At 40.3% G+C, this 25556-nt stretch overlaps 1 protein-coding gene across 1 annotated transcript in view; it reads right to left on the bottom strand.

Moving 5' to 3' along the window:
* SETD7 (SET domain containing 7, histone lysine methyltransferase) overlaps nt 1-25556 on the bottom strand; it is a 51853-nt gene that overhangs the window by 8653 nt on the left and 17644 nt on the right. The window contains exons 3-7 of the mRNA XM_032246524.1: nt 18053-18254; nt 13585-13774; nt 9365-9446; nt 6291-6408; nt 3221-3378 (exon numbers count right to left, since the gene is read on the bottom strand). Coding sequence (XP_032102415.1) covers nt 3221-3378; nt 6291-6408; nt 9365-9446; nt 13585-13774; nt 18053-18254 — 750 coding nt within the window. The remainder of the gene's footprint in view (nt 1-3220; nt 3379-6290; nt 6409-9364; nt 9447-13584; nt 13775-18052; nt 18255-25556) is intronic.

Raw genomic sequence — 25556 nt, 5'->3', positions numbered from 1 at the left:
ACCTGCTTTTCCTGTCTGATTCCAGATGGTGATGGCAGTGGCCTCACTGAATTTCTAGGAGGACTGAATAAGAGAATGCATAAAGAGCATCTAGCACAGTACCAGCCTGGAGTAAGTGGTCTGTAAACCATAGCTACACAATTAGCAGTTAAACCGAACCTCTGTGCCAAACTGGTTTAGCCCCTTGTCTACAGGTTGCTTAGGAAAGCAGTTCTTATCTATTTGTCCATTTGGCACTTTGTACTAGAAGGCAGTTAAAACAGCTTATGGAAGTGTTTTGTTTATGTTAAAGTGTGCATACCAGGTAGAGGCGTGGAGGCTTACACCTGTAATCCCAGCACTTTGGGAGGCCAAGGCAGGTGGATCACCTGAGGTCAGGTGTTCACGACCAGCCTGATCAACATGGTAAAAACCTGTCTCTACTAAAGGTACAAAAATTAGTCAGGTGTGGTGGTGTATGCCTGTAATCCCAGCTACTTGGGAGGCTGAGGCAGGATAACTGCTTGAACCTGGAAGGCGGAAGTTGCAGTGAGCCAAGATCACACCATTGCACTCCAGCCGGGGCAACAAGAGCGAAACTCCACCTCAAGAAAAAAAAAATGTACATATCAATACCAATGATTTTTGAAACAAATGAAAGCCCCATGAATTATCTGAATTTTATATTTGGTTATTATTCGAGTAGTCTTCTCATCATACCAAATAACTAAGATTTGGTCACCCTGGGCTTGCAAACAAAGTCAAAACAGCAATAAACAAAATGAAAACCTGCAGAGTACAGGGACTTGATTTTGTACAAATGAAACCTTGTTTTGTCTCCTTCCTTTTGGTGAGAAAAATCATGTCCTTGCAATGAAACCAACAACCTGGTTTATTTTAAAGGAGTAGTCTTAAGTAGCATTTATGATTGTTACCACCGCTTTAAAGGGTTGTTGTTAAGCTGTGTGCAGCTTGGAATGACGCTTTGGCCTAATTCACCCTGGCCATGAAAGCCTTGGCGTTAATCACAGTGTCAGTTTCATTTCACATGACACATGTCCTTTGCCATTTCCACCCGTCCTTTAAACAGAAGTTGCAGCTTCAGTGCTTGTTACGGGCTGCCAAGGAGACCAAATCGCTGCCAGGAAAATTTTTAAGCCATTTCACGGATGCAGGAAGGGACATTCTTGAGGAACCTCCAAATCCTGGCAATTTTCCTACAGATGAAATGAACATGATCTGATTCTGCTTATGCTAACAAGCAAGATGACTGAGGGACTGCAAGCTACAACTGAGCAGAAAAGGCTGCATACAGCTTACCGCTCCCAAGAAGAGCTGGCATTCTCAGACCAATCTAAGGAGAGCAATTATGATGGTACAAAAAATCCCAATTACATCATCTAGAGAATAGTCAGAGATGTTTGGCTTTGGGAAGAACACATTCAGGGGTCATGTAAAGACTACTAAAGTGTCTGTAGGGCTACCATGTAAAACAGAGGCTGACATGGGACACAGGAAAGAAAGGCAGACAATTAGGGCCAAGGGCTGAATACAGGGAAACCCGTTTGGGCTCAATATAAAGAACTTTCTGGGCTGGGCACGGTGGCTCACGCCTGTAATCCTAACATTTTGGGAGGCCAAGGTGGGCAGATCACCTGAGGTCAGGAGTTCAAAACTAGCCTGGCCAACATGGTAAAACCCCAGCTCTACAAAAATACAAAAATTAGCCAGGCATGATGGCAGGTGCCTGTACTATCAGCTACTCAGGAGGCTGAGGCGGGAGAATCGCTTGAACCCAGGAGTTGCAGTGAGCCAAGATCACACCATTGTACTCCAGCCTGGGCGACTGAGCAAGACTCCATCTCCAAAAAAAAAAAAGAACTTTCTAGTCATCAGAGCCCAGAAGCTAATTTTGTAACATCTGTTTCATTTGTCTGGACAGCTACCTTTGTGGATAATGTAAGCTCGACACCAATGGAGGTTTCCAAGAAGAGGTTCAATGAGCAGATGGAAGAGGAGGCTCAAATTCTAAGAGGATTATTTGATTTTTTAAAAAAATAACAGCTTTGTTAATATATCATTTATATACAGAGTATTAACATATGTACTCCTTTATATATATTTACCCTTTTGAAGCAGATAATTCAGTGGCCTTTCAGCCACTGAATATCACAAATATACAAAAAATTCTGCAACCATCGCCATCATCTAATTTTAGGACACTCACCTTAGAACATTTTCATCACACCACAATGAGATCTCATACCCATCAGCAGACACTCGTCATCACCCTCCCCAGCCCTAGGGAACCACTCATATACTTTCTATCTCTATGGATTTCCTGCATTTTGGACATTTCATATAAATGGGATCATATGTTCTTTCACTTAGAATAGTGTCTACAATTCTCATCCATGTTGTAGCATATATCAGTACTTCATTCCTTTTTATTATCAAATAATAGGGACTCTGATTTTATAGGTCTCTTCCAACACTGAGATGTCATGCCCTAGGCTTAGGACTTCATTTTACTTCTTCCTTTCACATCAGAAAAGAGCTCCTGGGCGGGTGTGGTGGCTCACACCTGTAATCCCAGCACTTTGGGGGGCCAAGGTGGGTGAATCACCTGAGGTCAGGAGTTTGAGACCAGCCTAACATGGTGAAAACCCATCTCTAGTAAAAATACAAAAAAATTTGCTGGGTGCGATGGTGCATGCCTGTAATCCCAGCTACTTGGGAGGCTGAGGCCGGATAACCACTTGAACCTGGGAGGCGGAGGTTGCAGTGAGCTGAGATTGTGCTATTGCACTCCAGCCTGGGCATCAAGAGGGAAAATCCATCTCAAAGAAAAAAAAAAAAAAAGGGCTCCCTCATCTTCTCCATTGTGCAGAGTAATTTCAATTTTTACTGTCATTTCAAATAACACTATCTTTAACTGTCCATAATGAGAAAACTGAAGGACAAATTAAGCAGCTATAAAACAGCAACCACTAGGGATACTATTTCCATAGCATTTCAATCCTTTTCAAAGCACTTTCCATTTCTTAGATTGCCAAAGCCATAGAGTGAAGCTGTTTAGATTTTGAGTTTCAAGTCATAACCCTGAGGCCAATGGCGAGGACCCATGGTTATTCGGATGAAGCAGCCTTTATCTGAGACAAAAATAACACCTTCTACTGCCCTCCTAAGTCTCAGGGCCCTGAGGCATAGATTTCTCCCACCTGCTTGGGATAATACTCACATATCATAGATGCAGTTTGGAGTGAAGGAGTGATTTGCCTTGTGTCCCAAGGAGGCACAGTACTTGGATACGTGGTTATAGGGCTCAGGCACATCAATGACCGTTTCTTCATCCAGGGAGAGGGTGTTCCCATTAAGGGCCCAGTCTCTGCTGTCAACCTGCAGAAAACAAGAAAGCTAGCTTTAGAGAGGAACTTTCTCCCCAAAGTTCAAAGGACATCTGAGATATTAACTCATTTATCTTTTTTAAAATTTTTTTCTTTTTGAGACAGAGTCTCACTCCTCTCCCAGGCTGGAGTGCAGTAGCGTGATCTAGGCTCACCGCAATCCCTGCCTCCTGTGTTTAAGTGATTCTTGTGCCTCACCCTTCCAAGTAGCTGGAACTACTGGTGTGTACCACCACGCCTGGCTAGTTTTCGTATTTTTAGTAGAGACGGGGTTTCACCATGTTGGCCAGGTTGGTCTCGAACTCCTGATCTCAGGTGATCTGCCCACCTCAGCCTTCCAAAGTGTTGGGATTACAGGTGTGAGCCACCACACTCAGTGAAAACTTCAAGGTTTGAGCAGTACAAAATGAAAAAACAAAACAAAACAAGGTATCTCTGCACACACTTTGTGTGTGCAAAGGACATGTGTGGTTAGTGCCAGGCAGCTCTACTATTTATTAATTATTCCATGTTCTATATGGAAAAAAAAGGGATTTAAAATCCCTGATAGATACACACATAACTAGATAACTTTAATTAAATGTAGATAAAGATGAGGAGGCAAGGCAGTGCTCGGTGGCTCATTCCTGTAATCCTAGCACTTTGGGAGGCCAAGGCAGGTGGATCACGAGGTCAGGAGTTCAACACCAGCCTGGCCAATATGGTGAAAACCCGTCTCTACTAAAAATACAAAATTTAAACCAGTTTAGAGAAGAATATACATAAAAAGAAAAAACAAAATACAAAATTTAGCCAGGAGCAGTGGCGGGCGCCTGTAATCCCAGCTACTTGAGAGGCTGAGGCAGGAGAATTGCTTGAACCCAGGAGGTGGGGGTTCCAGTGAGCCGACTGCACTCTAGAGCCCCACTGCAGTCTAGCCTGAGCAACAGAGCCAGACTCCGTCTCAAAAAAAAAAAAAAAAAAAAGAGGAGGCAAAAGAAAAAACGAAGAACACAAATGGAACCAGAAACGTTAAGGGATGCAAGAATGTACTGTAGGGAGGTCCTCTGCCTTTGTTACAGGTGGGAAATCACTGTGATCAGCAGGCAGCCATCAATTACCCACGACAGGGCTTACTAACAGTGTAACTCTCATTCGTCCCTTCTCCAAACCATTCCTGACTGACTCACCCCAGGAGCTACTGATGACAGCAGTCCAGCCTTTTGGAGCCAACAGGATGACATTTTCATACAAAACTGTTGACTTTCAAGGTATACCATTTCCTCCACAGCTAAATTGTAATTGTGCCTTTATTCATATATGATATTCCCTCAAAAGATGTTTACTAAGCAGTATCATGTGCCAGGCACTATTCTAGGTGCAGGGGATACAACAGTGATCAAAAGTGGAAAAAACCGTCATGGATCTTAATATTCCAAAACCAGTCATATGATACTGATGTGTGGCACTTGGTACCATTGACCTCATGCTGCCATTAGTTGTGTATTTTTCTTATCTTCCAACAGAATATAAATTTCATCAGGGCAAGAAGGGTGTCATGTTCATTTATGCAATAGAGCATAGTGAGGTTCAGCACAAAGCCAGATTCAGCTCTTTGAAATCCTACTTGAACTCTGCTATTTGCTGTATTTTTGATCTTAAGCAAGTTGTATAATCTCTCTAGGCTTCTGTTTCTCTATATGAAGTAAAATGAGTAAGTAAATAATATATCCATATCCTAAAGTTACCTTTCATGTGCTGAATTTCTCTGGATTGATGACAGAGGTCTGGTCTTTGCATGGGACACAGTCTGACAGACCACAGTGCAGTTTGAATACATCACCATCATCTGCTGGGTGTGCCTGTGCAACTGCTTTGAAAGTATAATAACCTGGCTGGGCACGGTGGCTCATGCCTGTAATCCCAGCACTTTGGGAGGTCGAGGCGGGCAGATCACCTGAGGTTGGGAATTCAAGACTAGCCTGACCAACATGGAGAAATGCTATCTCTACTAAAAATACAAAATTAGCTGGGCATGGTGGCTCATGCCTGTATTCCCAGCTACTCGGGAGGCTAAGACAGGGGAATTGCTTGAACCTGGGAGGTGGAAGTTGCAGTGACCCGAGATCGCGCCATTGCACTCCAGCCTGGCAATAAGAGTGAAACTCTGTCTCAAAAAAAAAAAAAAAAAAAAAAAAAAAGAAAGTGTAATAACTTTATTATTTCACAGCATTTTCCCTCTGTTAATTTCACAGCATTTTCCCTCTTACTGTTCCATAGGAATAAACGCAAACATGAAGACATAAATGTGGAATATTAGCCATAAGCTTAAGTCCCATACATGTAATAGAAGTCAGGAAGGTGCATAGGCCGTGGAAAAAACATCAAACTTTTGCCCTTAGGCAGACACTTAGGGAAATTAATTGTAAAGTGAAGAAACAAAAACAAAAAACATATATGAAGTCTTTGAAACATATAAAAGATTATATCTTAAAGGCAGGAGGTGATTCAACTCTTTAATGTTTTATTTTTAATTCTTTTGGCAAAATAACTCTTCCTGATAAAATGCAGGCTATAGTATGGTTTTTGCACAGAAAGATGTAGGGAGCCTTCCTATAAAGCACCCCAGCCAAGGCCATAAGTTAATTATTTGCAGAGTCTGACTGGATCTCACTTTTTTAGACTCTGCTATAGTCCAATATGCCAATTACTGTCTTGATGATATCACCCTACTCTCTATAAAACAGCTGTAGAACTTTAAAAAAATCATAATAAGGCTTAAAATGAAGAGGAGGAAAATGTCCAATCAATTTTACAAATAAGCCAATCTGTCTCTTTAAATTCCTAGTGAATACTATAACGTAAAGGGATTTGGTTGGAAGCAAAGCCCTTTAACCAACGCTTTCCACTGTCACCCCCACTCACCTCTTGGTGTGTAATCCGAACTCCATTATAAAAAGACATAACAGTATTAGGTCCCACTGCTACCTTTGAAAAAAGTCCTTCTCCAGCACTGGAAATCAGAGATTCAGCAACATATACCCTAAATTGAAAACAGAGTTGAATAGTGACCTTTTCAGTTTGATATGCCATTCCTTTCATCAACTGCCAAAATATCGTTATAGCTGCTGAATCCAAAATGCCAATTTATAACTCAACTAAGAAGTGAAGGAGGAAGAAAAAGTTAAACCATAATATTTTGGCATTGGAAATTAAACAAATGGTAGTTATGTCTCTTTTAAGAGTGGTGTTTAAAATTTGCCTGCTAATATATAAATTATTATTATATTTTCATAAAGATAGTGCCTGATAAGAAGTCTTTTTTGGTGGATTTTTTTTTTCTTTTTTGGCAGAGTTTTGCTCTTGTTGCCCAGGCAGGAGTGCAATGGCTCGATCTTGGCTCACAGCAACTTTAGCCTCCTCATTCAAGCAATTCTCCTGCCTCAGCCTTCCCAAGTAGCTGGGATTACAGGCACGCACCATCACACCCAGCTAATTTTGTATTTTTAGTATAGGCAGGGTTTCTCCCTGTTGGTCAGACTGGTCTCAAACTCCTGACCTCAGGATATCTGCCCACTTCGGCCTCCTAGAGTGCTGGGATTACAGGCATGAGCCACTGTGCCCAGCCTTTTTGGTAGAATTTTATGTTTTTAGTTGATGACCATTTTTCTGTCTTACTGGACAAGTAAACATTTTTTCAAAGTTAATTAAAGCTATACGTAAGTTTTCCAATGTCAGATAGGAGGGAAAGGGGGCTGCTTTAGTTAAGCCTCAAGATGAATCTTTTATATGAAAGCATGACAAACAATAAGATATACCCAATAAAGCATTTCCCAGCAAAAGGGTTCATAACAGGGGTCAGTTAACTATGGCCTAAGGGTCCAATCTGGCTGCTCTTCATTTTTGTAAGTCAAGTTTTATTGGGACACAGCTGCACCCATTTGTTTAGTATTGCCTATGACTGCTTTAGCTCTACAAAGGCAGAATTGAGTAGCTGCAACAGATATCATCTGGCTGGCAAAGCCTGAAATATTTACTTTGTGGCCCTTCACAGAAAAAGTTTGCCAACCACCGGTTTATAAGAAAACGGCACTCATAATTATGGAACTGGATTTAATCAGACACTGGGATGGAATGACCCTGCAGAAACTGATCATCTGTAACTTTAGTTACATGGCTCTTATGCTTAGTCAAGAACTGGAAGACTGATTTATTGTTTTCAGCTCTACTTCTTCCCTGTGATAGAATTATATACATCCTGCCATTTTTCCATGTGACCTTGTGGTGCCTCCCTCAGGGTGGGTGGAGGATATATCCTGCCCTATTGACTTCTCGCTTGGCCATGTGATCTGCTTGGCTGGTAGAACACGGGCAGAAGAGGCTGCAGGCAGGTCTCAGGTGTGAAGAGCCGGGTAAGTTTCTGCTGGCCTCCTCCAGACTTTCCACCGTCTCCACTAGGAGAGTATGCTCTAGGGGGCTGTTGCTCCCTGTTTCTCTCGTAAAGAAAACATGTGAAACAGACCTGAACCCAACCTGAAACCTGGAGTCTAGCCTAGGCCAGCCGAGCTTAGCTGATTCCAGTCAAAAGTGGCTGAACCTCAGCCAACCTACAGAACTATGAGTGTAAAACAAAATGTGTGATTCTGTAAACCACTGAGAGTTCTGTGGGCATCAGTATGCAGCACCATCACAACAATGATAACAGAAAAGACTAACACGTATGGCTGCGGTCTTGTGTTTCGGAGCTAACAAAGAGGCTAAACCCTTCCCTTTGTAAGTGGGCCAGAGCCTCATGTCAAAAAAGAGTCCATTCATCATTGTGACATTGTGGGGTCAGCCCTGTCAGTTGAATCGGGGAAGAGGCCTATTTCTCAGATGGGAACAGAAACTGAATGGGAGGTAAGCCATGCTTACAAAAAGTGAGGCAAAGAGAAAAACAATTTCAGATAGTATGCTTACTCATAAACAGATCTGTTGCTAAGGGATAAGAAGAATCCCAGAGCGGGTACCAGAGAAAGCCACACCAAGACTCAAGAGCTAGAGTTTAGGCATCCTCATAAATAAGACATGAAGCGGAACAGGACGTGACCCTCTGGGAGTGGGCTTACAAACCAGAAACTTGTCATTTATAAGCTGGATGTTTTTATGCCTCTTTTACTTTCTTTGTTTCACTCTTGTCTTCTTTTAGTGAAAAAAATAAATGGTCTTGTGTGCCAGAACACCTCAGCTGGACTGAGAAGAAATGGAGGCACCCTGTGTGCCCAGGCTACAGCTTTAAAGAGCATGAAATGCTCCCTTAGAGGGCCAGCATGTGACTACAGCACAGAGCTTAAGAAAGGGGATGCTTGGCCAGGACATACTGGCTGCTTGGCCCAACTGCTCTCTCTCTCTTTTTTTTTTTTTTTTTTTTTTTTTTTTTTAGATGGAGTCTCGCTCTGTCACCCAGGCTGGAGTGCAGTGGTAAGATCTTGGCTCACCGCACCTCTGCCTCTCGGGTTGAAGCAATTCTTGTGCCTCAGCCTCCTGAGTAGCTGGGATTACAGGCACGTGCCATGATGCTCGGCTAATTTTGTATTGTTAGTAGAGACAGGGTTTCACCATGTTAGCCAAGCTGGTCTTGAACTCCTGACATCAAGTGATCCAGCTGCCTTGGCCTCCCAAAGTGCTGGGATTATAAGCATGAGCCACCGTGCTGGGCCTCAACTGCTCTTTCTACCTGGAGGTTTTACTCTAGGACTGACACACAAGCTGTTCTGTGATATATGGGTGGGGAAACTCTCTTACAGGGTCAGATTCTACAGAAGAATAAAAACGCTCTTCCCCAGAATACAGAAACATTTGTTTGAGAATTTGCAAAGGAAAAGGACACTTTAATGAGGAGCTTGGTCTGAGCTGGAACCCAGCCTGGGCAGTGAGCCGCAGAGGCGCATGAGTTCCCACCACTAGGCTTATTTAACTTCACATAAACAGTGTGATTGAAACCACAAGGAGGAAGTTACCTTTCTGATTCATAAGGATCTGGAAGCAGAGCATTGGTAGAAATGCAAGATGAAGTTGACTTATCAAAGTGGTACACTGAATCTGAAAAGCAAACAAATATATCAGTACAGGTGCAGAGTTAGGGAAGGGCATTTATAATACTTCTCTCTATTCATGGGACAACGCAGAGTTAAAAAACCAAAAATCTTATTCAAGTTATACCAACTAGAATGCAATTCTTCAATTTAAATGGATACATTTTAGATTACGCTTCAGTTTTATTTTTAGGCCTTCATGAATAGCCATCAGAGCATATCTTAACATCCCAATCTGCTCTGAATTTTCCTTATTAAAATGATTTAAAGTATGCTTGGGAATCAAAAATGCTTTGTCATGAAATTTTGAGATCTCTCTGGTCAGATCAAATTGGATGATGGTTTTAAAATTTCTGGTGGTTTTCTTCATTACAGGTACAGTTTGCAGAACCCAACACCTGAACCCTGGCAGTTCTCACCTTCAAGAAGAATACAATTCTCTCTCACTGGAATTAAGGAGAACAGTACTGCTTTTGATAAAGCATTAACAAAGTAATCTCATTTCTATTACAGTGGTTCAGAAGCCAATTAGCAATTTAGTCTAGAAACTAAGGCACACAACCGCGCTAGAACGAACACTGGCTCTCTGTGAAGGATTAGCCTTAGAGAATCCTGACAGAGCGCACTGAAGACACATGCTCTGAAGGCTGATAGGTAAGGAAACAAGATTTAGAACCAGAGGGCTTACTCCTGCAAAGCAAATGATTGTATACACTAAGGGACGACTCATAATCCCATTAAACAATTCTTCAGTAGTTACCAATGGTTACTAGGTCCTCTTTCTGTTTGTTTGTGAGTGGCTTTTTTTGTACACCCAAAACCCAATGAACACCTCAAACTAAAAGTCAGAAACAAATCCAAATCAGTGAGTGTCTACAACAGAAATACACCATTTGAGTGTTTCAAAGATAATTCAGTTCTGGGAATTGGTCACACAGGGGGATGGAATGCTGACAAGCCAGATGGAGCCATGAGGAGCCCAGACATTGGCAAGAGCGGGAAGCTGCCACTGGAGGCTGGAGGGACAGAGGGCACAGTGGTGTTCCTGGAGCTCTGGAGCTGGGGTGGCTGGAATGAACCTGGGCCTTCGTCATGGGAGATGGAATCAGGAGGTGATGGGACCTCTGCTGGAGACGCTGGTTGACACAGAGAGGGCTTCTTCCTACTGCCTTCTCCTGCTTTGTCCCCAGGCCTCCCTTTGGGCAAATTCAGACAGAAGTCAGAGGCACAGGAGCCTGGAAAATGCAGGCCCCAAGAGGCAGCAGACTCTTGTAATAATAACGGACAGTGAAAGAAAGAGGAATGGATTGGATCTGAGAGCCAAGTGTTAACAGACGACCATGTAATCCATGAAAGAATTTAAAGAATCCGCCGCTACTTCTTTTTTCTTTTGAGATAGTCTTGCTCTGTCACCCAGGCTGGAGTGCAATGGCATGATCTCAGCTCACTGCAACCTCCGCCTCCCGGGTTCAAGCGATTCTCCTGCCTCAGCCTCCTGAGCAGCTGGGATTACAGGTGCCCACCACCATGCCCGACTAATTTTTGTATTTTCAGTAGAAATGGGGTTTCCCCATGTTGGCTAGGCTGGTCTCAAACTCCTGACCTCAAGTGATCCACCCGCCTTGGCCTCCCAAAGTGCTGGGATTATAGTCATGAGGCACCAGGACCGGCCTACTGTTTCTTATTTATAGCAGGAAGAATGTAATAACAGTAACTTTCATTATGGTATTTTATGGTAGGTGCTCATATCCATATTTGATAATGAAGAAACAGGTTCTGAAAGAATAAATAACTTCCCCAAGGATAATATAGTAAATGTTAGAGCTAGGTCTGAAATTAGGTGATTCTTAAATTCAGGCACCTGCCACTAAAAATGCTGACACTTCTCAAGTTTTAAAATTGTCATCACCAATTGGGATCCTCCCCTGTTCTTAATCTCATTTCTAAAAATTATAACAGTGTCTCCTTTCAGAACATAGATTAAGGGTATAGATATCAGAGTTTGTAGTTCAAAGATTAGTGCTTCCCTTTTTTTTTTTTAATAAACTTTTCATTTTGGAATAATTTCAAATACAAGACATGCATCACTTCCTGATGGGGACATATTCTGAGATGTGTCATGAAGCGAGTTGGTCATTATGCGAACATCATAGAGTGTACTCACACAAACTTAGATGGTATAGCCTACTACACACCTAGGCTATTAATAAATGCTAGAGCCTATTGCTCCTAGGCTCCAAACCTGTACAGCATGTTACTATAGGGAATACTGTAGGCAACAGTAACCTAATGGTAAGGATTTGAGTATCTACACATATCTATCCATAGAAAAGATACAGTAAAAATATAGTATAATCTTAGCTGGGTGCAGTAGTTTATGGCTGTAATCCCAGTGCTATGCAACTCTGAGAGAGGAGGATTGCTTGGGCCAGGAGTTTGAAACCAGCCTGAGCAACACAGCAAGACCCTGTTTCTACAGAAAAAAAAAATTATAAATATTTAGCTGGGCATTGTGGTGCGTGCCTGTAGTCTTAGCTACTGGAGAGGCTGAGGCAGGAGGATTGCTTGAGCCCAGGAGCTGAAGGCTGCAGTGAGCTATGATAACACCAGTACACTCCAGTCCAGGCAACAGAGTGAGATCCTGTCTCTTAAAAATAAAATAAAATAAAAACAAAAATATGGTTTAATCTTATGATACCACAGTTGTTATGGGCCTATGACTGTATACAGAAAAGTCACAAAGACAGCAAGGAGGATTCTCACTGTTTATCCTAATGTTAACTTCTTACAGTGCATGGTACATTTCTCAAAATTAAGAAGCCAACACAGATACATTACTATGTACTAAACTCTAGACTTAATTTAGATTTTACCAGTTTTTCCACTAATGTCCTTTTTCTCTTCCAGGATCCAATCCAGAATCCCACATTGCATTTAGACTGTCTCCATTTTTAACTTAAAAAAACAAAAAAGACATTTAAAGCAACCCAAATTGGACCTAAATATAAATGCTAAATTTTCCACTTTTGGACAACCTTCCTTTGGAGATTCTTCTTCAGATCCCAAATAACTAAATACTATTTAAGCCTATTAATATCTAGATTTATTATCTTTTCTTTTTTTTTTCTCCCTGTAACAAAACCTGGATCAGAAATACATGCATATATTGTTTTCAAGGAATCAGACCAATTCAAATAGCTTTCTTAAGCTGTGCCACTCAAAATGCAAACTCTTGATTTTTCTTTGTATGTTTTCCTGTTTTTTCCAGATTTTCTATACTTAGTAATTTTATATTCAGAAAAAATGTTTAGTGTGACATGTTGTACTTCTAAAAAGAAAAAAAAAATCCTTTTTAAAATATGGATTCCATTGGGTTCAATCATAACACAGAGTATGTGCTCCATGGAAGATGTTGGGCTCTGCAGAGATGCCAGTAATATGCATTTATATTTTCCAGTCACAGCTCAGGCTTGTCAAGTTTACAGTTTACAGATCTACTTGATTTGGTTCTTTATTATCACAGTGCAGTTTTTTGGAGAGAGAATCATTTGAAATCAATTGAATTACTGCCATCATTTCTTTATTCCCTCCCTATATGAGAATTATATACCTATGCCCTTTGTGACGTGACTTTCCAATATCTCCCACTAATGTGTATCGTGTAATTTCTCTGTCTCACTGATGTCTGGCTTGGCCACGTGACTTGCTTTGACGAGTGAAAAGCGGGTGAAAGTGGCACCATGTCAGTTCCAAGGTGAGGTTTCAAAAGGCATACAGTTATCAGCTTATGCTCTTACACTTCTATGATCCACTGTGGGAAAATCTTGCCCCACATTGCCACTGTCCCTTCAGACTAGGCTCCAGAATTAAGACAGAGAGAGCTGACTCCAACCTGACCAGAAGCCTCAAGTCCAGTCTAGCCCCCCAAGCCCAGCCTCAGCCAGCTGGGGCACAGCTGCTCAGCAGAGCTGTGGTTGCTGTTGTAAACCACTGGGAAGTTGCAGTGTCTGCTATGCAATAAAATCTGACTAATACATGATTAAAGAGAACTATACAGAGAGGAAAAGAAAAGAAGCTTCTTTCAAATCAGCCCTAACAACCTGCTTTGGAATTGGAGCAACCCATCTGAAGCAGATTCAACTTACTTCCAGGCATCAGTTCAAAGTGAGGTCTCCCTTCTTCAGTGGACATAAGGGTGGCCAATTTGCCTTCTATCATCTCTCCATCAATAAATTTCCCATAAAGTGCGGTCCTCTCATCAGGGTACACATAGGCTATCTTCTCTCCAGTCATCTCCCCATCTTCATTTACTTCTCCTACCAGGCTTCCTCCATCCTGATGGGAGAAACCAAAAACCAGAAAATATTATATATAGTATGTCTAGGACATGAGTTCCAAGAAATTTCTCTTTTGCACTCCCATTATTAATACAGCACCAATAGGGATATTAACAGTTTAGGAACCCAGGGCTTTTCACATGGGTAAGAAAAACATGATGCACAGCTCCTCATCCAGCTTCATACAAATATATTGCTAGAAAGTCATATGCATTTGGGGCAGGTAGGCCTGATTTACAGAGTGGGAGATTCAGTTGCAGTTTGTAATCCAGGACAAGTTATTGATACTCTATCTTGGTTTGCCCTCTAAGAAACAAAGTTTCTTTGATATTTGTAACATCAGTTACCAACATTTAAAGGAAATGTAACTAAATGTTATTTTTGGCCAAAATCAAATATGATGAAGATCTGTTGCAAGACACTCTTACCCATTATTCATATGATTTCCCTTCTTATTGTTAAATTTTGGATTTCTAGTGTGTTAAGAAAATCTTCAGTTCAAATGTGCTTAAGAATTAATTTAGTTTACACGAGTAAAGAGGGCTGACTGCACTTTATTAGAGACAAACAAAGGACGTCTGGACACTGACTTTCTGAGACTCTTATACTATCATCTTTTTTGGAATTAGAAGGAAAAGTGTAAAAAGAGCAACTAAATTCCACTCCCATCTCAATTCTTTCTTCCCACTCTATTTCCTGTTCCCTTTTGCCTCCTTTTAGCAGAGAGGCCCACTTAGTTTCATGCTTAACACTTTCATTTACTTCATTCCTAAGGGTCATTGAGTATTTTAGGGAAGAGGCTATTATATAATCCTGTATCTTGATAAGTGGTAGGGACACAGTAGGTGATTCATAAATGCTTTTTAGATTGAACTGGATTACCAAAAAGTAATGAATAATTTCATCTAGGATGGCAGAAATGTTTCTTTATTTTTCCATCCAGAAGGTCCTCATGGTAGAACTCTGAAAATTTAAGACCTCTGTGGGTTTGATACAACAACAGTAATGCTGTGACATCTTTTAACAGTTTAGTTAATTTCCCCAACTCAAAGATCTAGGAACAGCTAGCCACTGAAAGTCAGTCATGTAGGATGACTTTTGAGTGATCCCAAAAGCTGCCTTTTTTTTTTTTTTTTTTGCCTTTGGAGGAAAAGGGCTATAAATTAAAAAATGAATCATGGCACTTGCATAGATAGAAAAATACTTAGAAGCATTTTTCATGATTAGAAAGTGCCCTAGGGATCAGGGCCCGGTGGCTCACGCCTGTAGTCCCAGCACTTTGGGAGGCCGAGGAGGGCAGATCATGAGGTCAAGAGATTGAGACCATCCTGGCCAACATAGTGAAACACCATCTCTACTAAAATATAAAAATTAGTTGGGCGTGGTGGCGCGCATCTGTAGTCCCAGTTACTTGGGAGGCTGAGGCAGGAGAATTGCTTGAATCTGGGAGTCGGAGGTTGCAGTGAGCCGAGATCGCACCACTGCACTCCAACCTGGCGCCTCGTTAAAGAGCAAGACTCTGTCTCAAAAAAAAAAAAAAAAAAGTGCACTAGGGATATATTCATTGCTTTCTTCTCTTCAAGCTAATTCTTAATAATTGAGTATAAATGGAGATGATACCTCCTGCAAGATCTGCCTTCAGGCTTTTAGTGATGATTATTCAGTGGAAGGGTGAAAGAGCATTTGTGCTTCTTATATGCCATGACTAACATAAGCCAACATTACTATTTATTTAAAACAAAAGTCTGTCTTTCTAGGGTCTCACACCTTTCCCCTTAAATGTTTAAATTTCTGGTTTCAGAGGGAGTGGATTTATTTGTCCAGAATGATAAAGTAGAAATTCTTCATTTATTTCCAAAAGGAGTTATATATTTTAATTAAAAACTTTATATAAAAAACTTTTTCAAGGTAAATTTTTGAAAGAAATAATCTGTTCTTAGAGTGAGCTTACAAATACAGAATACAGGGAAAATCATCATTTTTTTTCTCCCCTTGTTTCTGCTTTAGGCTGTTACAGAAATTTCCTCATCTGCTGTATCAGGGAGTGTGGGGGAGAAATGGCTTTCTCTCCTCTGCTGACTGGTTCCTCCCCGTGGGGAGAGAAATCATTCATTTGAATGGTGAGCAGCCAGGGTCTGACACTTACTGACACCCATTTCTCTACTGGGTGGGGGTTGAGAGGACAAAGACTGCTTTTTTTGCTCACCAATTCTCCTTCCTAAGGCAGAGTTTTCTTTGGGATTTAATAAGATAATCAAGGCTAAAGATGAAAATGTAGGTATATTTTTGGTTTTCAAAATGCAAACACATTGAGTGAGGCCAATCCATTCACCAATCTCAGTGCATCTTTTATCCCATCTAGGGACTTTCATTGACTATAGTCACAAGTAAAATGATAGGTAGTAGGAGAATCTGGTAATCCACCCCTTTGCCTCTTTCCTATACCCATCTCTATGTAGGGAGTTCCACTTCTCCTGACTTCAAGATACACTGTCACGTGAGCAGCGCCCCAGCACTGGGCAGCAAGCTGCTCACCCTGGCTACTCACAAGGCCAGGTTTCAGTCCTCCTGAAACCTGGGCAGCATCTCCACCACTTCCCATCCTTCTGCTCGTCTTCTCCTATGCAGTACGTTACCACTTTTGATCTATCCCAGATCCCACCAAGAGGACATTTAAATGCTTTAGCAATTCTCAGAAAATGTTTTACAATATTCTTTTCTTATGCCCTATTCCTAGATTATAACTTATTTTTTAAGAACAATAATGTGTAAGTGAATTTAGGTGGGGTTACTTTTCCTGTTATATATGGAATTGATCATTTATTTTTATTAGCACTTTTTAATCATAAGGTTTTGGAGTAAAAAAAAATGTATTTTGGCCAGGCGTGGTGGCTCATGCATGTAATCCCAGCACTTTGGGAGCCGAGGCAGGGAAATCACCTGAGGTCAGGAGTTTGAGATCAGCCTGGCCAAAATGGTGAAACTCCATCTCAACTAAAAATACAAAAAATTAGCTGGGCATGGTGGTGTGTTCCTGTAATCTCAGCTACTTGGGAGGCTGAGGCAGGAGAATCACTTGAAACCAGGTGGCGGAGGCTGCAGTGAGCTGAGATGGCACCACTGCACTCCATCCTGGGCAACAGAGTAAGACTTCGTCTCAAAACAAAACAAAACAAAACAAAAAAGTATTTTGACTTAAGTTATGAACAAAATAAAATACTAAGTAAAATACTTTCTGGCCAGGCACAGTAGCTCATGCCTGTAATTTCAGCATTTCAGGAGGCCAAGGCAGGTGGATTGCTTGAGCCCAGGAGTTTAAGACCAGCCTGGGCAATATGGAGGAACTGTGTCTCTAAAAAAAAAAAAAAAACACACAAAAGAACATCAGCCAGGTGTGGTGGCACATGCCTGTAATCCCAGCTACTCAGGAGGCCGAAGTGGGAAGATGGCTTGAGTCTGGGAGGCGGAGCTTGTAGTGAGCCAAGATCATGTCACTGCACTCCAGCCTGGCAACAGAGCAAGACCCTGTCTCAGTAAACAAACAAACAAACAAACAAAATAAAATAAAAATAGAAATGTTTTCTAATGTTTATTTTCTGAAACATTTTCTGGAAATTCACTAACAATAAATGAGACATTTGAAACGCAAACAAGCATTAGAGCATTAGTTTCTAACCACGGGTTCTGCCATATCTTTTTACCTTAATAGACTCCAGAAATATCATAAAATGCTGTTAAATACTCAATGGTAAGTTAATTTTAACCACTTCAATTTAAGCAATGTAAACCATAAACCACCTTAAAAAGTAGTTAGTGGAATTGTAAAATCAAGTAACACAATTCAGTAAGCTCCCACACATTAAACATTGCTGGACTGGTTTTTGCATATGAGAAACAAGGAATAAAACTAATAGCAACAATGAAATTTTCTCCATCTCCTATGTGCCAAAAGAATTTAAAGCAATACATTTTGCCTTTATTAGCGATACAATAAAACCAATTTGCCCCAATTTGTTTTAATCATGATTAATTACTCCTTTCCAAAACAACAGTGAAAAATAATTAATAATGAATTCAAGAGCCAACAATCTAAGCCAATTAGATTGTTACAATCTAAGTAACAGTGAGAGGGCATGCCTTATAAACTCTTGGCATCAGCTATGGTGACTCTCAGGTTTCACAGCTCACAAGTTCTAACACAGAATACATTTTACTCTTCATTGTGAAGAGTCACAATATGTTACTTTCCAGCAGAGTGAACAGTCACAAGACTTACTGGGTAATATATCCAGCACACTCCATGCCGAATGTTATCTTTATACTGCCCCTTGAAGATCAGTCTCCCATCCGTGTCGTATTCCTGGGCTGGACCGTTCAGCTCTCCGTCTACATACGTGCCCTGGAGAACGCCCCCATCTTCATAAGTGTAAACTCCCTGGCCCTGCAGGGCATCATCCACATAATACCCCTCCAGGGTGCTGTGAGGAAAGGAAGAACAAAAAGGAATAGTCAGACCATGACTGAGTCTCTTAAAAGAAAGGCTCATATCCAAGGAACTGATGCCCAGCTGTGTTAACCCTGACATGGATTCAGTGCATCCTCCTGAATTACCATCGACCGCTAGGAAAAGATGCTTCAGGGACGCAGAAAGACTGAGGAGAAAGACGGAGATTTAATACCTAATCTCACAGTTCCCAGAAATCCTTTTACTCTGCTGGGGAAAACAGAGAAGAAAAAAGCTACTGATGGAAACTGAGAACAAGTTCACTTGAATATGTTTCCAGTCAACAGAAATTCTGGTGTTACTCGTTCCACACACAAACCATTCATGTCTAATTTCCCTCAAGAGAGGTCCAGAATTCACTGGTAGTTCTCAAGGGTCTTTCAGATGGCTTGTATATATTAATCTCTAATGGTACAAATGTGGCTTAAAGTATGTGAATGTCTACATATTTGTTTCAAATCACGAATGTATTGTTTATCAGCGACAGTCATAATTGGTATCCAAATGAAATTTCTTCCATCTCCTCGGAAGACATATGGGGATTTATTTAAGTAGTTCTATGTATGTATGTATATCTATGTATGTATATGTGTATATATATGTGTGTGTGTGTATACATATACATACCTACATGATCATGGCCAGTAGGGGCAAGTAAGGAAGACTGCAGGCTCAATCCTGCTAATATCATTAGCACCCTGATAGATTGAGACCCATGGTCCCACACCAGAAGAAAGCTGCTCACAGGGGTGCTTGTGGTGATTTTACCAGTGTCTCTCCCTCTCTCTCCTCATAGTACACATTTGGAAGTTCAGGAACGTGTTTTCATTGTTAGCCTCTGAAAAGCCCTATGCAATGAAACTAACTTTACCCCAAATCCCCCTTAAGTACTAAAATTTGGAATAGGGAGAGACCAACTCGATTTTAAAAAAAATTTAAAATGTAAGAAAATTTAGAAACAAAGACAGCTTGATTATTTTAACATATGCAGACAGCATTTATTCAGGATTTTACTCTGTCACCCAGGCTGGAGTGTAGTTGCATAATCAAGGCTCACTGCAGCCTCGACCTCCTGGGGCTCAAGCCATCGTCCCACCTCAGTCTCCAGAGTAGCTGGGACCACAGTTATGTACCACCACACCTGGTTAATTTTTGTATTTTTTGTAGAGATGAGGCTTTGTCATGTTATTTAGGGTGGTCTTGAACTCCTGGGCTCAAGGCCTCCCAAAGTGCTGGGATTTCAGGTGTGAGCCACCACACCCAGTCACAACTACTCAACATTTTAGTGTGCCTTCTCAGTAGTAAGCATTGTGTGAGGCTTTAGAGGGGATGATGAACAAAACAAACACAATGGTATAGGAGACACTGGCAAGACAGACTGTAAACTGGAGCAGATGGAGGCAAAGTGGGCCATGGGGACTTAGGTGGCTGCACCTGAATCTGCCTGGTCAAGTCTTGACTTATTTTAATGAATAATGGTGAATGATCTATAATTATTAAATGAAAAGCACATTCTAAATAACAATAGCTTCTGGTTACATGGTAATTACACTATTTGTAGTCTCCCAAGGAGATAAATAAATTTCTTTCAGTTTTGTTTGTACTATCGATGACAAATAGATTTCCTAAATTCATGAAGAGAATAAAGTGGACTTTAGCATAGCTCTTACACAAATAAGTCAAAATTCTAAAACAGTGAGGTTGGAAGTAATGAGATTCAAATGTCATTAGACTCTTTCAATTAAAAAAAATCCTTGGTGAAGGGTGCAAATCGAGTGACATAATGATATAGTTTAGTGCAAAAAGACTATTCATTTATCTTCATTTTTAGGATTGCCAGGTAAAATACAGGATGCCAGCTAAGTTTGAATTTCAGATAAACAATAAATAATTTTTTAGTTTATGTGTGTCCCAAATATTGAATGGGACATAATTATACTTACTTTTTGTTGAGCAAATTCCAATTTAACTGGGTGTCCTGGATTTAACTAGGTTTTTATTTGCTTATCCTGGCAACCCTATTGACTTTGGCTTCACAGCAGCATTCAAAATGTTCCTGTGTGTGTTTGGGTAGCATTAGTCCTGACAGATTAGTCTGCCAATATTTCTCGGGGTTATGATCAAATCTACAAGGCACAGGTCTTGCAAATCAGACAAAAAACAATATGGACTTGCACATACTTCCCCCAACTGTATTCTGTGGCTTGTCCTATTCTCCTTTACCCATAGAGCCCATCTTCATATATCTATCAGAGTACTAGGGACAAACTGCTATTCCCCTCTTAGCCCAACTGACTCAAGGTACACAAATGCAAATTCTTAAGGCATTGGAAAGCAAATCTTACTGTGTTTTTTCAGCCATCTGCCTGAGGCCACAGCTTAGCTTTCTTGGCAACTTTTAATAGCAACTTGGATGAAATCTGATGACAAAAGGGGGCATATTATACACATAAACTGGGTTCTCCAGGGTGATAACAGTGATGTCTTTAAAATCCTCAGTCATTGGGGAAATAAAATATAAGTTTATTAGAATGGCATTCAAGACACTACCTTTCTCTGTAAGTGCTTCTTCCAGAGGAGGCTGGCAAACCATGGCCTGCTGAGTGTTTTTGTAAATAAAGTTTTACTGGAACAAAGCCATGCATGTTCCTTTCTATATCATCTATGGCTGCTTTCCTACTACAACAGCAGTGTTGAATCACTACAGCAGAGACCGTATGTGGCCCACAGAGCCTTGATTTTACTCTCACCACATAAAGAAAAAGTTTGCTGATCCCTGCTCTAAAAAGCTCTGCTCATATTGAAAATTTACTCACTGACCTTTATATAGCTTAGCTTCCACACTATAGTTTTCCTTGGTTTCTGTAAAACATAAGTGAGCAAGCTTTTTAAATCCTTAAGATCAGCCAGGGGAAAAAAAAGTTATTACTTTTTTTCTTTTATTTTTTCTTCGTTGAAAACAAAAATAATTGTGGGATAATAATGAATATTCTGAAATCTCTGGCATTTTTCTATTCAAAAAAGAAAGAAGCCACCCGGCATGGTGGCTTATGCCTGTAATCCCAGCACATTGGGAGGCTGAGGGAGGTGAATCACTTGAGGCCAGGAGTTTAAGACTAGCCTGGACAATATGGTGAAACCCCAGCTCTACTAAATATATAAAAATTAGCCGGGGGGTGATAGTGCATGCTTGTAATCCCAGCTACTCGGAAGGGTGAGGCACGAGAATCTCTTGAACCCAGGAGGCAGAGGTTGTGGTGAGCTGAAATCGTGCCACTGCACTCCAGCCTGGGTGACAGAGCCAGACTCTGACTCAAAAAACAAAAACCAAACCAAAACAAAAAAAACAGACCAGGCATGGTGGTTCACACTTGTAATCCCAGTCCTTTGGAGGCTGAGGCAGGAGGATGACCTGAGGTCAGGAGTTTGAAACCATCCTGGCCAACATGACGAAACCTCATCTCTACTAAAAATACAAAAATTAGCCAGGCATAGTGGCAGGTGCCTGTAATCCAAGCTACTTGAAAGGCTGAGGCACAAGAATCGCTTGAGTCCAGGAACAGAGGTTGCAGTGAGCCGATATCACACCACTGTACTCTAGCCTGGGTAACAGAGTGAGACTTCATCTCAAAAAAAAGAAAAAAGAAAAGAAAGCAGCCATAGGAAAATGACATTATTTTGTATCCATTAAAATATTAATATCTGGTTATATTTGAAAAGTGGGTACATAGAAATAGCCTTCTAATCTTTCTTGCTGAAACTAGATTGAGAGCTGGGTTTCGGAGCAAGTCTGCTGGTCACTGTCTTAAACAGAGCCTACTCATTGTCCGCGGGGAGTCTCATTTTCCTGTAAAGTAAATCTGTCCTGATCTTGGCAGCCCTGCCGTGTACATTACTCATCAGAGCCTAGGCATGTACTATTACAGAACACTCCATGTCTTTATTGATGTTAAATTTACGTGTCCTGTTTCTCTAACTAGACTGTAAGCCCTTATGGGAACAAATTAGGAAATATGCATCCACGTATCCCTCCCCTAACATAGAAACTTCACGTTGATAATTCCTAAGCAAAAGAATAGAAATGGAACTGAGATCATTCTGCATTGAGAAGAGAAGATTGAGAAGGAACATAACAGTGTTTGTTATTCAAGTGCAGGGAGTATTCTTTATATGAATTAGATATGCATATATGCTGTTAGGAAAGTTTCTTAAACTTTCTACGCTTCATTTCTTCATTTGTAAAACGGGGCTACTCAGAGGGTTGTCTTAAGGGTTAAGTGGGCTAATATATATCAAATGCTTAGAATATGGTCTGGCACAAAGTGACTGCTTAAATGAAGAACAGCTATTATTATTAAACATGCATATTCATGTGTATGATGGCAAGCTTTCCACTAAAAAACTGGATTTAAAAAGCATCATCAAAGAAACAGTTATGAAACACTGAAATAGAGAAAGAAATTTGTAAAACTGCATTAAATCTATTTTTAAAGAACAAGCAAGCCTGTAATCCCAGCTATTCAGGAGGCTGAGGCAGGAGAATCGCTTGAATTCAGGAGGCAGAGATTGCGGTGAGCTGAGATTGAGTCATTGCACTCCAGCCTGGGCAACAAGAGCGAAACCATCTCAAAAAAAAAAAAAAAAAAGAAACAAAAAAGAAAAAAAAAAAGAACAAGCAAGAAAGATTTCTACCTGCAATAATTTATGAGTGATTCAATTGACTGGAAGAAGAATGAAATAAATGCCTCTTTAAGTTAAAAAAAAGTAATATGTATTCATTGTAAAACAAACACAGAAAAAGCAACTCAAGCCAGTACTAAGATGCAGAAAGTAGAAATTCTCAGTCCTTTTCCCAAATTTGACACACAGTATTTAAGACTTTTTTCATTTCTTTTTTTTAAGATGGAGCCTCACTCTGTTGCCTAGGCTGGAATGCAGTGAGGTGATCTCAGCTCACTGCAACCTCTGCCTCCTGGGTTCAAGCATTTCTCCTGTCTCAGCCTCCCGAGTAGCTGGAATTACAGGTGTAATTAACCATGCCTGGTTAATTTTTGTATTTTTAGTAGAGATGGGGTTTCACCATGTTGGCCAAGCTGGTCTTGAACTCCTGACCTCAAGTAACATACCTGCCTCAGCCTCCCAAAGTGCTGGGATTACAGGTGTGAGCCACCATGCCAGGCCCCTTTTTCCTCTATACCATGCATTTTCCTACCTTTTGTTTTTGTTATTTTAATAAAAATGGAATCATACTATACATAATGTTATTAACCTGCTTAACTTGTATTTTCTTAAAGTTCCTCTCAACATCTTGGCAGATTCTTTAATATGTGAAGAAATTACAAAAATGGTCTTTCAGTTGTTTGATTTTTCTGGTACCATCATCTGAATCAAACAACTGGAAAATGTTGAGAAAATTAAAACATAAATTTTAATTAAATTTCTTTCCTGCAAATAGACCAATTTTGGCTGTTTTTATCAAAGCTCTTGTAGTTAAGAGTTAAATTCTGAGAAATCAATTAAATTAAGAAATCTAACTTACAAAGAAATGGAGAAATTTTATAATTGTTTTCTTAGACACATCTGCATTTTATTCAAATATTTCTGTATTTTCATTAAAACTTCCTGCTAATATCTGAATATAGAAAAGTGTTCTTAGAGACTTCATAGTGTTGGCTTTTCTTCACGGTTCTGGAGTCTAGAAGGTTTTGAACTTTCCACCTCTGGGGCCTAAATTATGTTCCCTTCCTTCCACTGTGTTCCCTTCCTTTTGTCAGCCATTGCAATACAATAACCAAGAGGGAATTTAAAAAATGAATCATCACTTCTTAAATTCCCATCTCTAACCAAATTGAATTGTGACCCTTAGTATTAAAACATTATTTTAGGAATTCTTCTATATGACAACATATATTATCTTTAAACACTGCAAACAGCAACAAGGAGATCCAACCCATCTGCAAGAGCTATTTCTGGCTAGAAACTTCAACTTCTTCCAAGGTATTGAAGCAAGTTTGATGGAGAACTCTAATGCTTCCATATAATATAATGCACTGTCTATCTTTTAAGGTTTTCTTTTTTTTTTTTTAACCCTTTAAGAGAAGATCTATGAGTCTACTATAGACCCAATTATTACAAAGCCTCTATATAACAGTAAAACATTTGAAGAGCAAATAATGAAATTTACTTTTGCTTTCTAAAAATAAACCTCAAGAAAACTTTCCACTATGGACTAAATGTTTGTGTCCCTCCCAAATTCCTATGTTGAAATCCTAACACCCAATGAGATGACATTCAGAGATGGGGCATTTGGGAGGTGATTTGGTCCCAAGGGCAGAGCCCTCTTGGATGGTATTAATGCCCTTACAAAAATACATCAGAAAGCTTGTTTTCTCTCCTTTTACTCTCCACCATGTGATGATATCATGAGAAGATGGACATCTGCAAACCAGGAAGCGGGCCCTCAACAGACACAAAATGTACCGGTACCCTGATCTTGGACTTCCCAGCCTCCAGAACTGTGAGAAATAAATTTCTGTTATGTAAGCCACCCAGTCTATGGAATTTGTTATAGAAGCCCAAACTGACTCAGACACTCTCCTAATAATTATTAATTAATAATAATAGTAAGAATAATGATAAAAGATAATAATAATCCATTCTTTCCCAAGCACCTACTAAGCGTCCCACACTTTAAGGGTCTTAACAGAATTTCTCATTCAATCACAACAATCCTGAAAAGCAGGTATAATGATCTCCATTTTTCAAATAAGAAAACAGAAGTTCGGGAAGACCAAATAGCTAGAACAGAATTCTTCTAAGAATTCATTCCCCAGGAAACCCTTCTGTCAATCTTCCAAGCTCCTCTCAAGTTGTAAGGGCCCTACAAGAGCATAACTGAATTCACCCCAGGATTCCTTTTAACATTTCGCAACTATAGCTGATGAGTAACTTCAAGGAAAATTAAAGCGTGGAAGAAAGGCAGTCAGGCCCACAGCTATTCCCTGCCTCCAGTTGGAAGGTGGTAGCAGATGTAGTGAAAAAGAAGGTTGGATCTAGAATTGAATTCTACTTGGTGTGAGTCTCAACTCCAATCATTTTTAACTAGGTCACCTGGGGCAAGTCACTCAGTCACTCTGTGCCTTAGTTTCTTCATATGTCAAATGGGATTATAAAACCAACCTCCCAGATTGTTAGGAAGACCATGTGTCCAGTGTTGAACAAATGGTAGATATTCAGCATTACACATTTCGTTTCCACTCTCTTTCTTCTTGCATGT

This window comes from Sapajus apella, unplaced genomic scaffold (assembly GCF_009761245.1).
Source record: "Sapajus apella isolate SASKATOON/1434 unplaced genomic scaffold, GSC_monkey_1.0 scaffold61, whole genome shotgun sequence".
Classification (NCBI taxonomy): domain Eukaryota; kingdom Metazoa; phylum Chordata; class Mammalia; order Primates; family Cebidae; genus Sapajus; species Sapajus apella.
This window is presented reverse-complemented; position numbering and strand designations above follow the sequence as displayed.